This window comes from Struthio camelus, chromosome 3 (assembly GCF_040807025.1).
Source record: "Struthio camelus isolate bStrCam1 chromosome 3, bStrCam1.hap1, whole genome shotgun sequence".
Lineage (NCBI taxonomy): Eukaryota > Metazoa > Chordata > Aves > Struthioniformes > Struthionidae > Struthio > Struthio camelus.
The window spans coordinates 115,838,507-115,851,082 of NC_090944.1; the positions used below are offsets into that span (position 1 = coordinate 115,838,507).

Genomic DNA, 12,576 nt, shown 5'->3' on the forward strand with positions numbered 1-12,576 from the left:
ACAAACTGTTAAAATTTACGTCTGTCTACAGTTATTTTCCTTATTTGTTGTTATTTTGTATTTGCTTTTGGAAATCCTATCCACAGTCAGAAAAAAGAAAACAGACAAAGGAAAGCTCACAATGCTGCAACTCTACAAAAATTCAATATTCACAATTCAGTGAATTATAAATTAGCAGATACTTGAATTTTTGTTAATACAACATAAAACCACGGCTAGCTCAATAAAAAAATAAAAATACCTTACTAATTGTGTTAATAATAAGGCAGAAAGGGACTTTTTTTTTTTTTTTTTTGAGACATATGTATAGTCTGAGACATGTACAGTTACCATGCAAGGCTCACTTTATCAGGAAATTCTCCTTGCATAATATTCCCATATATCAACATTTCAAAGTGTATTATATATACTGTGTACTTTGGGCACTTGATAAATTTTGTCCTTATGTGGCTACGGCTCCCCTCAAATATGCTGGAAGTAATAAATTGCTATAATCAAATCTAATTTCTGAAAAATACCTGTGGGAGTAACAAACAAAAAAGCACGTCTTATAAAAAAAATGATAAATAACACGGAAGGTAGCAGTTTATTATAATCAGCTTGGCACTGAATTACAAAATTAAAATTATGTGGCCCTTGATAACTAACCCTAGCAATGTACATGATCTGTGGAATTATGTTGACTTATTTTGCATTTCATAGGAACAGTTCAAAGAAATATAATAGAAAAAAATGGACAGATTTATCACAAAGGACCCTGTAGCACAGACTATTTTGAGAAAAAAATCCATTTATTTTGGACTATTAAGAAAACTAGCATGGAAACGACTTGCTTAGAACTCATTAAGTATAAAACATTTTGAAAAAGTGTTAATTTCCTAAAAGAAACATCTATGCAGTAAGCAAATTACATTATTTCTGTGACTTATTAGTATGGATCTATGTAAGTTAATGCAGCTATGCCATAAAGAAACTTCTAAAGGGTTGATTAAACTAAGCTTCAAGCTGTAGTTTGATAGAATTATTAAATTAATAATTTTCCAACAGTTAATTTCATTCATTTTTTAATCTGCCTTCAGCAAAGAAGTTTACCATACTTTTCATTTAGAAATCAAGTGGTTTTTATTTCCAGAGATAATAAGAAAAATGGCTCCAAACTCTTACATTACACATACCAATAACGTTTGCTTTGCACTTGCACTGGCCTGAATTTTGGTGACAGGTAATATCTCCATTGACTGTCCCAGAGGTATTACAGTTACAAGGACTGCAGCCATCAGGGTTTGACTGTTGCAGATTGTAGAATCCTTCCTGGCACTGATTGCATTGTCTGCCAGACACATGTCTCTTACAATTACACTGGCCTCCAATCTAGAAAGATACAAAATATTATAGAATGATGAACATATCTATTTTTAGATGATACACTCATTAGCAACAAGAATGGGAGTATAAGACGTGGAGGAGAACATTTTAAATGGAATAGAAAAAATAAGCCTGTGTAACACATTCTTTTCTCTCTCAAAAAGTTAAAAAAGTAAGAGAAATATTAAAGAGTATAACTACTAGATTTTAACTAGAATTAATCCATGAAAAGACCTGTGTTTTCAAAAAGAGAGGAAAAAGAATTGAGTAAACAATGCAGAAATATTTACAAGCTGGACAGGGTAAACTGTGAAGAATTATTACAGAATTGCATTATATAAATGGTAATTTCCCTTAAAACCAGCGGTACCTTTTTGAACCAATTACTGCAAAATACTGTATCATTTTCAATGGTCAACTTCTGCATTTTGTTGTTCAGACCATGTGCTGATTTCTTTTAGTGAAAATGTTAGTTAAATGAGAATGAAGCAAAGTTGAAAAGACTTCCTGGTTGATTATTCGAACAACAGTCCATAATGAATTCTCTCTTCCTTTGCAGCACGATGTGACCTAAAGGCTCAGTATGTTTGAAACCCTCTCCCTGTTTCCTCAGCCCAGTTCGGATCCAAGTATTCTACCCCAGTGGTGGGATACAAAGTTTGTCCTTTGTTCCCTTAATGGATAGCATTCGAGTCATTCTATGGCCTGAGCCATCACGATCTGAGGGCTTTTGCCTCGTATCTTCACAGAATCATAGAATGGCCAAGATTGGAAGGGACCTCTGGAGATCATCTAGCCCAACCTGCCTGCTCAAGCAGGCTCCTCTAGAGCATATTGCCCAGGATCGCATCCAGACGCGTTTTGAACATCTCCAGCGAAGGAGACTCCACCACCTCTCTGGGCAACCTGTGCCAGTGCTCAGTCACCCTCACAGTCAAGAAGTTTTTCCTCATCTTCAGATGGAACTTCCTGCGTTTCAGTTTGTGCCCGTTGCCTCTCGTCCTATCGCTGGGCACCACGGAGAAGAGACTCGCCCCAGCCTCTCGACACCCCCCCTTCAGATACTTAGACACATTGATGAGATCATCCCTCAGCCTTCTCTTCTCCAGGCTGAACAGGCCCACTCCCTCAGCCTTTCTTCATAGGAGAGAGGCTCCAGTCCCCTCATCATCTTTGCAGCCCTCCGCTGGACTCACTTCAGGAGCTCCATGTCTTTCTTGTACTGGGAAGCCAGAACTGGACACAGCACTCCAGGTGAGGCCTCCCCAGGGCTGAGGAGAGCGGGAGGATCACCTCCCTCCACCTGCTGGCAACGCTCTCCCTAATGCACCCCACGATACCATTGGCCTTCTTGGCCACAAGGGCACATTGCTGCCTCATGCTCAACTTGTTGTCCATCAGGACTCCCAGAGCTTCTTTCTCCACAAAGCAGCTTTCCAGCAGGTCAACCCCCAGCCTGTACTGCTGCATGGGGTTCTTCTTCCCCAGGTGCAGGACCCTGCACTTGCCTTTGTTGAACTTCAGGAGGTTCCTCTCCACCCAACTCTCCAGCCTGTCCAGGTCCCTCTGGATGGCAGCACAGCCTTCTGGTGTGTCAGCCACTCCTCCCACTTTTGTATCATCAGAAAACTCTGTCCCCTCATCCAGGTCACTGATGAATAAGATGAACAAGAGTGGACCCAGGACTGACCCCTGGGGGACACCGTTAGCTACAGGCCTCCAGCTAGACTCCGCACCACTGACCACAACCCTCTGACCCCTGCCATTCAGCCAGTTCTCAATCCACCTCATCGTCCGCTCATCCAACCCACACTTCCTGAGTTTACCTGGGAGGATGCGATGGGAGACAGTGTCAAAAGCCTTGCTCAAGTCAAGGTAGACAACATCCACTGCGCTCCCCTCATCTACCCAGCCAGTCATCCCATCATAGAAGGCTACCAGGTTTGTTAAGCATGATTTCCCCTTGGTGAATCCATCCTGACTACTCCTGATCACCTTCTTGTCCTCCACATGCTTAGTGACGACCTCCAGGACGAGCTGTCCCATCGCCTTTCCAGGGATGGAGGTGAGGCTGACAGGCCTGCAGTTTCCTGGCTCCTCCTCCTTGCCCCTTTTGGAAGACTGGGGTGACATCAGCTTTCTTCCAGCCCTCAGGCACCTCTCCTGATCTCCAGGACCTTTCCAAGATGACGGAGAGTGGCCTAGCGATAACATCCGCCACCTCCCTCAGCACGCGTGGGTGCGCCCCATCAGGGCCCATGGATTTGTGGATGTCAAGTTTGCCTAAATGATCTCTAACCCGATCCTCCTCGACCAAGGCAGAGTCTTCCTTTCTCCAGGCTTCCTCTCTTGTCCCCAGGGTCTGGAATTCCTGAGGGCTGGCCTTAGCAGTAAAGACTGAAGCAAAGAAGGCATTCAATATCTCTGCCTTCTCCGCATCTTTCGTTATCAGGGCATCCGACCCATTCAGCAGCGGGCCCACGTTTTCCCTAGTCTTCCTTTTGCTAGTGATGTATTTGAAGAGGCCCTTCCTGTTGTCCTTGACACCCCTTGCCAGATTTAATTCCAAATGGCCCTTGGCCTTCCTCGTCGCATCCTTGCATACTCTGACAATGCCCCTAAATTCATCCCAAGTGCTCTGTCCCCTTTTCCACATTCTCTAGACTTCCTTCTTCTGTTGCAGTTTGGCCAGGAGTTCCTTGCTCATCCATGCAGGTCTCCTGCCCGCTTTGCTGGACTTCTAACTCAGAGGGATGCACCGATCTTGAGCCTGGAGGAAGTGATGCTTGAATATTAACCAGCTCTCCTGGACCCCCCTTCCTTCTAGGGCAATACCCCATGAGATTCCTCCAAGTAGGTCCCTGAAGAGGCCAAAGTTAGCTCTCCTGAAGTCCAGGGTTGCAATCCTACTCATTGCCCTGCTCCCTCCTCGTAGGATCCTGAACTCCACCATCTCATGGTCACTGCAGCCAAGGCTGCCCCCAACCTTCCCATCTCCAACTAGACCTTCTTTGTTTGTTAGTATAAGGTCTAGCAATGCACCTCTCCTTGTTGGCATCTCCACCACCTGTGTCACGAAATTATCATCAATGCTGTGCAGGAACCTCCTCAACTGTTTGTGCCGAGCTGTGCTCTCTTCCCAACAGATGTCAGGGTAGTTGAAATCCCCCAAGAGAACCAGGGCCTGTGATCGTGAGGCTACTTCCAGCTCTCTGTAGAAGGCCTCATCGACTTCCTCTTCCTGATCAGGTGGCCTGTAGTAAACCCCCACCACCGTGTCACCCATGTTAGCTTGCCCTTTAATCCTTACCCATAGGCTCTCAACTTGCTCTTCACCCACACTGCTAGGGAGAGCTCCATACATTCTAGTTGCTCCCTCACATAAAGGGCAACTCCACCACCTCGCCTTCCTGGCCTGTCTTTCCTAAAAAGCTCACAGCCGTCCATGATGGCATTCCAGTCATGTGAGCTATCCCACCATGTCTCTGTAACTGCAACGAGATTGCATTTCAGAGAGCCAGTCAAGCATGGAAGCTTCTCAGGAGAGGTGCAAGAGGATTGTCCATAGCCATGTTCCATGCTGTCTCTCCTGGCTGCATGCACCCATTGGAGGCATCCTGACTTGAGCGATGTTTTACTAACTACTGCATCTCTGCACCACTCCCCCCATCTTGTGCAAGATTAAATGGCTCTTCAAAAACTGTCTACATTTCAAACCTCTGAAAGACAGAAAAAACAATCACTGGATTCATCACTTTCTGATATGGTGGAGAAACTGGCCACAAGGAAATGGAGATGGTAAAGGTATAGGGGGAAAAGAAAGGAAGAGACTAGGCAACACACAGTATGATGAGGACAGGAGTCAGGTAACATAAAGAAGCATGACGCCGGGGTTGGCAAAAAGTTGAAGATTCATAATCAAGGAAACAAAAATCACTACAGAACAGAAACCACTAAAAGGCAAGTAGAGACTTTTTGATTCTCTATGGACAGCAGAAAAGGCGGGCAGGCCATGAAAAACATGGTACTAGAGTAGTCAATGTTTCATGAAGAAAGTGTTGACTGAATTTGAAGCAAAATACTTTCTTTTCTTCCATTTGTTTAATTTTCTTCTAAACACCAAGAAAGAAAACCTGCAAATACTTTGGGACGGAGATTAGGTCTGCTATTTTTATCACGCTGTGTTAGAAATTACACATCAGCCATTTACCTCTATCATTCCTATTACACCATCACAGGACATGGGATTGAAAAATCATTCATGAGTTAGAGAACATCCATGATAACTTCTAGTCCTCAGATGTCTTCACTATTAGTGTACATCACAGGTACAAACTGTGCACATCACCACTAGCCTAAGAAAATCACGTTATTTTATGTTTTTGCTGAAAGCAAAGCCAAAAACCCTTTGTGAAAAAGCTGCATTAAAGCTCCTTATGGGCAACTAGTATCCTCTCATTACAACACGTTCAACTGAACTCAGGCTTTTGAATGAAGAATTACAGTACTGTTCAAACACCAGAAAGCATATACGTCTGCCACACTACTCTACTCTACCCACTTGCAACTTGCAACACCAGTGAGATGTATTTGCAAATTCTGCAGCTGCATGCGCCATTATGCGTAGCTATACTGAATAACAATGGGGTTAGATGGAGCAGTCTGCAGAAGAGTGATTGTGATATGAGAAAGTCTCGGAAGGTCACACCCCATTGTGCAGCTGGGTTCTGCTTCCTGACCTTTGATCAAAGAAATGAAGCCTGTGCATGCATGGAGAAATTTAGAATGTCCCGTTTAAGCTTTGCATTCTGAATGTTGTGTGAGTTGTGGGGCATGAGTGTTCTGCTTGCTTTTTTTTTGGATTGTCAACAGTTAGCAGGAGATTAGTACAATACAGTATAGTAATTAGATAGGTTAGGATAGTGTCTATCGCATTTGAAATTGGGAAGGTCCAGCAAATTATAAGGTGGCAAAATTAAGTTTTTTTCATAAGGTCACTCAAGTGCTTAAAAGAAGTTACCTCCTCCTCAGTACAGTTTAATGGCAGACAGAAAACGTGTTCACCATGGCCATGCTGGGTGAATGCACAAACAGGTTAAAGTGAAAGTTTCATGGTGCGTATACCATGGCCTAGTTTTCACAGATTTCATTTTTCCAAAGTCAAGCGTTCTGAGGAATGCAGAGATACTAGCAGATAATCAAAATTTTGGGTTATAAGTAATGTTCTTTGGATCAATATATTTCTTTTTAGTTGTAAATATTGACATAAATGAAAAAGCACAGTGATTCAAATCTAGAGTGACTCATCTTCTACAGCATCAACAGCTGTAGTTCAACATACTTTGCTTTTAATTAGCTACTGGAACAATAAAAGCTTCTTTTTACAGTTGTCTTCTCCATTTAAAACCTATCAGCCAGGCAAAGCTGAAACAATGGAAAAGACCTGTGGTATTTGGGACAAAGCTACTAAAAAGTTCCACATATGCATATGTTCCTCTCCCTATCCTCAGTAAGACAGAGACAAATCAGAGAAAACACAGGAAAAGGCAATAAAAGTAATAAGGAACTTTAGAAAATTGATTTAAAGAACTGGAATTCTAGCTAAAAGAAAAAAAATAAAGGCATATTCTCACTCTCAAATTCTTAAGAAAATTGGTTATGGCATGAATTTAGGAAAAAAGTAGTAATTAGTCTTAATAAAAAAATAAAGAAAAATAGTAGCTAATTTCTCTAAAGATAGAGAAGCACCGAAATAATCTAGAAGCACTGTGAAATGCTTGGTAATAGATAACATTATGAAAAAGTTGTACAAAGAGATAAACATTTATGATGGTAAACAAATAGCTATACTGCACATGATGGTATGGAAACACACATCAAAATGAGATATTAAATCATTTCTATAAATGTATAGGAATCTAACTGAATTATGAAGCATAGAGGGTTTTTTGTTTGGAAGCAACAGTATCATTCAGAGCACTGGTAATAATAAACATTTAAACATTTTGTTAACCAGAATTTCATCTGTTGTGCACTGCAGATATTACTGAACCTTTCTTTTTCCTCCCCGGAAAGAGAAACGAATGCCATCATTTAATGAAATAGACTTTAATTATACTGGCTACAGAACAGAAAGCAATCCATTCTTCTGCAGCTTATGCTTGACAAGCCTGGTTCTGACCCAAACAGTAAGTAGATACATATAACCCCTGTATTAATATGACCACCTTAGTACTAAAGCACTTAAAACAAAAAAACAAACAAACAAAAAAGCTACACACCTAGCAGCTCAGCAGCTCAATTCTTTAGACTATATTCTTACTGTGCTTTAATTGGGGGACATTTTAACCTAACTCTTCACATGTAGAATCACAAAATCAAAGAAGAGTCTGTTCAAGAACCTTCACAACGTCCAGTTACTGAACTAAGAACTTCGAAAGAGATAGGTACAAAAGGTACAAATACATTCCACAGAATGTTGTTACTGAGGGCACAACAAACTATTTAGTCAAAGTACTCACGTAGTAGAGATTCAACACACACATTTCATGGTCTCAGAAATGTATCTTCTGACTACTTACAACGTTGCTGACCAAATGCATTCACAAACTATCAACCAAGCTTTGAAGAAAAAAAATAAATCTTACGTAAACCTTTCCTAAAGCTAAAAGCATCTCTTCTCCTTGGATATTCCTATAATTTCAAATAACTGTTCTCGCGTGGCTTTAATAAAAAAACCACATCGCTAGCTATGCAATAAGAACATTTGTCAAATACTGGAGAATAAATACAAGATGTGGTCTGTGGTTACTCGATAAGAAAACAGAAGTTGACATTTGCTAGCTTTCTTTACCAAAATTAACTTCTAAGTATGAAGCCCAAAACATATGACAAAGACTTGCTCAGATTGGTGGAGCCATGACTAACTTCAATTATTTATATTCTACCAGGATGGAAACAGCTTCCTTGATCAGCTTGCAACGCCCTAAAGCTCAGATTTTAAAACCCAAGGGTATATTTAGTTCCCTGCACTAAATTCTCCCCGTTCATCTTGCATTGATGGCTTTGCAATTGATTGGTGCTGATATTAGTGTTCTGTATTCTTGAGGTAAATTCTAATCATACACTTCTCACTACCTTCTTACTTGATGCAAATCTGGCAAGAACCTCAGCAGCCAATCTCAGGAAGCGTGAGGCAGAGAAAAAGGGACTTGAGGACTTTTATTTTCTTTTCCTTCTTCTTCAGTCTAGGACTTGAGAACTCTGAGATGTGCTAGCTTACACACATAGGTTACCTACTGGTCTGACCACCAAATACCTGTGTGCATTCTCAGTATGCCAGCTTTGGGAATTGAAAATTGAATAACCAGCACTAATGAAGTTTCTTTTCACTTCCCCACTACCTCTTCTTGTCAACTTCACACAAGATGGCTTTCAAAAGTCAGCAGCTTTCTGCTGCTTCTGCTCAAAATGAATATTGAGGTGTTTCCTCTCCACTCACGACGCTCCAAGGAGGGGGAGGCAGGGGAGGGACAACCGAATCCCCCAAAGGACTGGGCAAAATATCACAGAAAAACAGCATTTCCATGGCAAAAAACCCATTGGAAACAAAGTCATGGAATTACTTAAAATAAAAAGCTCTTTTCAGCTTAATATTAAATGCCTTGCATAATGGGAAATCTAAGATTCAAAATACAGGCAGTGCTTCATAACTTCACTTCTTAGGTCCTCTATTAGCTTCTTTGCAAATGAGCTTTTCATTGACTCTAGCAATAGTTCACATTTGACTACTTTGTATTCCTTATTCTATTCTGTATATCTCTTGACTGAAAGGCTCCTAATTTACTGCTTTACCAGATGTTCTTTCCCTTTTATCACAAATTTCAGTTATTTATTTATTATCAAGCAAAATAAATAGGTTGAAAAATGTGTAGGTGGAAAAATGAGAACATGGGGTGCTCTTTTATTCTAGATCAAAGAATTTATCAACTTGTTCAAATATTCCAAATATTTTTTTTGAAAAAAAAAAAATGCTACTTTGGTTTAAGATATATATACATACACAGGTACCTAGATACAGATTTTTCTTTTTAATACTGGCAATTGTAAGGCTAGATTTTTCCACTATATTAAAACAAAAAAATAAAAAGAAATTAAAGTTCTGAGGGAAAAAAATTAGGAAATTCAAATGAGCAACATTTAGGGGGCATATAGAAAAGGTGAAATATGAAGCCTGATCAAATGCCTGTGTGGTAGCATGAGAATCTATGTTTTCACTTGACTCCTCAGAGAAAACACTTTGTTCACCTTTATGTCTTAAAAAGGGTTTTCATGTAACATGAGTCAAGACAACTACCACCCCAGCAGAAGGCAATTAAGCCTTTGCAACTCCAGCTAATATCCTCTGAAGCAAAGTATACCTTCTTTGCACCAGTTAAGTATATGATACTTACCTATTTGTGAGTTATGAGTAAATAAAAATAAATAAATTAATAAATAACAGAAAAGCCTGGGAGAAGAAAAATATCTAAATTCACTGGGGCTAGAACGGGGACGTTCAATGCGCAGGGAAAAAGCAATGGCAGCACTTTCAGCTCTGCCTAGAAATAAATGCCCTGGAAAAGAGCACTTTTTTCTTGTCGTTATACATGGCATATTATAATAGAATCATGAAAGTACTACAAACTGCTGTGCCTGATTGAATATATAAGCACTTGTAGATCAGTCTAGGTAAAAAGAAGAACAGGAAAAAGAGTCAAGGATTGTGGTGTAAGGACCAGAAGAAATTAATCTCCAGCTCTCCATTCAGATCACATCAGCAGTAATCTGGCAGCATTTTCTCATGTGTGAATGACTGGGGAGAATGGAAGAAGGCAGCCAATTCTTTTTGCTCTCTTTCACGCCTTAATTAATTCAGCTGAATTTTGTTTGTTTGAATTACCTTGTGCCAAAAGTTCACAAAAAGGATGTCACCAATGTGTATCTTCTCTGTACTCACTGAAGGTCAATAACCAGCATAGAAGTTTAAAAAAAAAAAAAAAAAAGAAAAAGGACCCTTTAAACAAACTATAGCAATTCTCTATCTTGTACCCACCAGTCTCAAGGGAAGACTTCTCGCTACAAACAAGAGTCCAACGAACTGCTCTTGGGCGTGCTGCTGCACCCCTCTTCTAAAATCTCAGTCATAACTATAAGCTATAAAGCTATAATACAGTTTTTAAATTGGTAGCCTGCACTTTAAAATACAAAGAAAGTTACACATACATGTACATGACCCAGTGATGTATGAGAACTGAAAAGCTATGCAACTGAGAAATGCTAAACACCTGCATGCATTTCCTACCAAGGGCAGAGAGAAATAGGTGAACAGAATAAGCATGAAGTTTTCATTATCAGTCCAAAGAACTGAGATGGGAGTAGCAGTGTTACAGTAAGCTCTTCTACCCATTCTGTAAATTATCTACATTAATATTACTACATTTGATGAGTAAATATTCTGTATGATTCAACAGGATTCAATGGATTAATTTTGTAATTCTGTACTTCTTGGAACTTAATGATAACAACTGGCACTTTGCAGAAAGAAAAAAATCTTGATGAACTGCAGAAAATGGTAAATTATGCAGTAAAAGTGTATTCTGTACTATTTTTGGCATATTTCCTTGAAAACATGACAATTAATTTTCATGAGTAGGGTCCTTATTTCTTAGGATTCCATCTTCCACAGGTCAAATCTGGAAACACTTCCTTCAATGACGCCTTCCTATTTCATGTAATTCATTTCAGCCTTTAGTCTCCAGCTGTATTAATCTATTCTTTAATGCCTCTTAATCATTTCTCCCTGCACTGCTTCTACTGCAGCAGTCAATTGATGCTTTATCGAGCAGTCTCCCCCATTTTTCCCATTTTATCTCCCAAATCGTACTCAGATGCTCACGCTTCTTCATTAACTTTTTTGTACATTTTACTGTTAAATCAGTAATTTCTATAAATTCATAAACTACTCCTCCTTTATTAATGCTAGCTACAGTTGTTTTAAGTTAATCAGAAACCATGAACATGCAAATCAGCATTTGCTTTCATTTTCCCAACACCTTACAAAAATAGCCCTAACATGACATCTGGGGTTTTCAAGGCTTTTTCATTTCATGTTGCCAAAGAGTATCATCTTCAGAAGACAGAAAATTATAAATTCATTTTATTTGTGGCCGTAGGGGATTATTTTTAAAAACACAGTGTGTTAAATTTGCATTTCACTCAGCATATGCACCCATTCCCATGAGTTCTGCGAAGATGCATTGAGTCAAACTATGCATGTATTTGTACTATTGGAGTACCAAGGAAGAGAATAAAACAGGATCCATACAAGCTCACTGTGAAAATGCAGTTAATAATAAGAAACACCACAGAACAAATGATAGAGTGGAACTATTTTATGAAAAAAAAGTTTGAAGAAAAGATAAAACAGGGAATGTGGCAATAAGCTTAACAAACGGTCTAACTGAATTCCCTTTAAAACGTTTTTAAGATAGATTTCAGACAAGGAGACAATTTCTTCCCAATTCCTAACAATACTTGGATTCTCACAGAGAACGAGACCTATGTGATTAGAAAATGAGCTGTAATGCATCTGTAATGCACTTTCAAGATTTAAGTCACTTGAATTTTCCTGCTAACTATTCTCCATATGCACGTACAGAAAAAAAATTCATAAACACAGTATTCACAAAAGGTATCGAGATTCAGTATAATGATTTATCATTCTTACATCGTTACTGAGCACTATTTTAACAGACACTCAGCAGGTGTTTTCGAAAGCTACAGTTAGATTTATTAGCTAACTGTATGTCTTGCTTGTCAATGAGGTCCATAGACTGATGGTTTTTCCTCTTTTCAGCTATCTTCACTCTTTTTTTTTTAAATGGACTTTACAAATTATATGGGATATCAATCTTTGTTTACATTACAGGGAAAGCTAGTTTAATTTTAGTTTAATTTCAGGCTAATCTTATTGTCCACGTTTTCAAAATCTGTTAGTAATTTTAGAACAGTAGCAAGACCTCATAAAACACTGAAAAATCAGATGTCTTAAAATTACTGAGAACATTCTTACCTATTAGTCTCCAGAAATCACTGCTTCACTTTTGAAAATGTATATACCATCTTTTCTGTCTCTTTCCGATGCAGATGAATTCTACAACAGCATGTGTC

The 12,576-nt window shown here is 39.4% G+C and overlaps 1 protein-coding gene across 1 annotated transcript in view; it reads right to left on the reverse strand.

The window, feature by feature from the left end:
• USH2A (usherin) overlaps positions 1 to 12,576 on the reverse strand; it is a 401,466-nt gene that overhangs the window by 334,092 nt on the left and 54,798 nt on the right. The window contains exon 11 of the mRNA XM_068939839.1: positions 1,176 to 1,371. Coding sequence (XP_068795940.1) covers positions 1,176 to 1,371 — 196 coding nt within the window. The remainder of the gene's footprint in view (positions 1 to 1,175; positions 1,372 to 12,576) is intronic.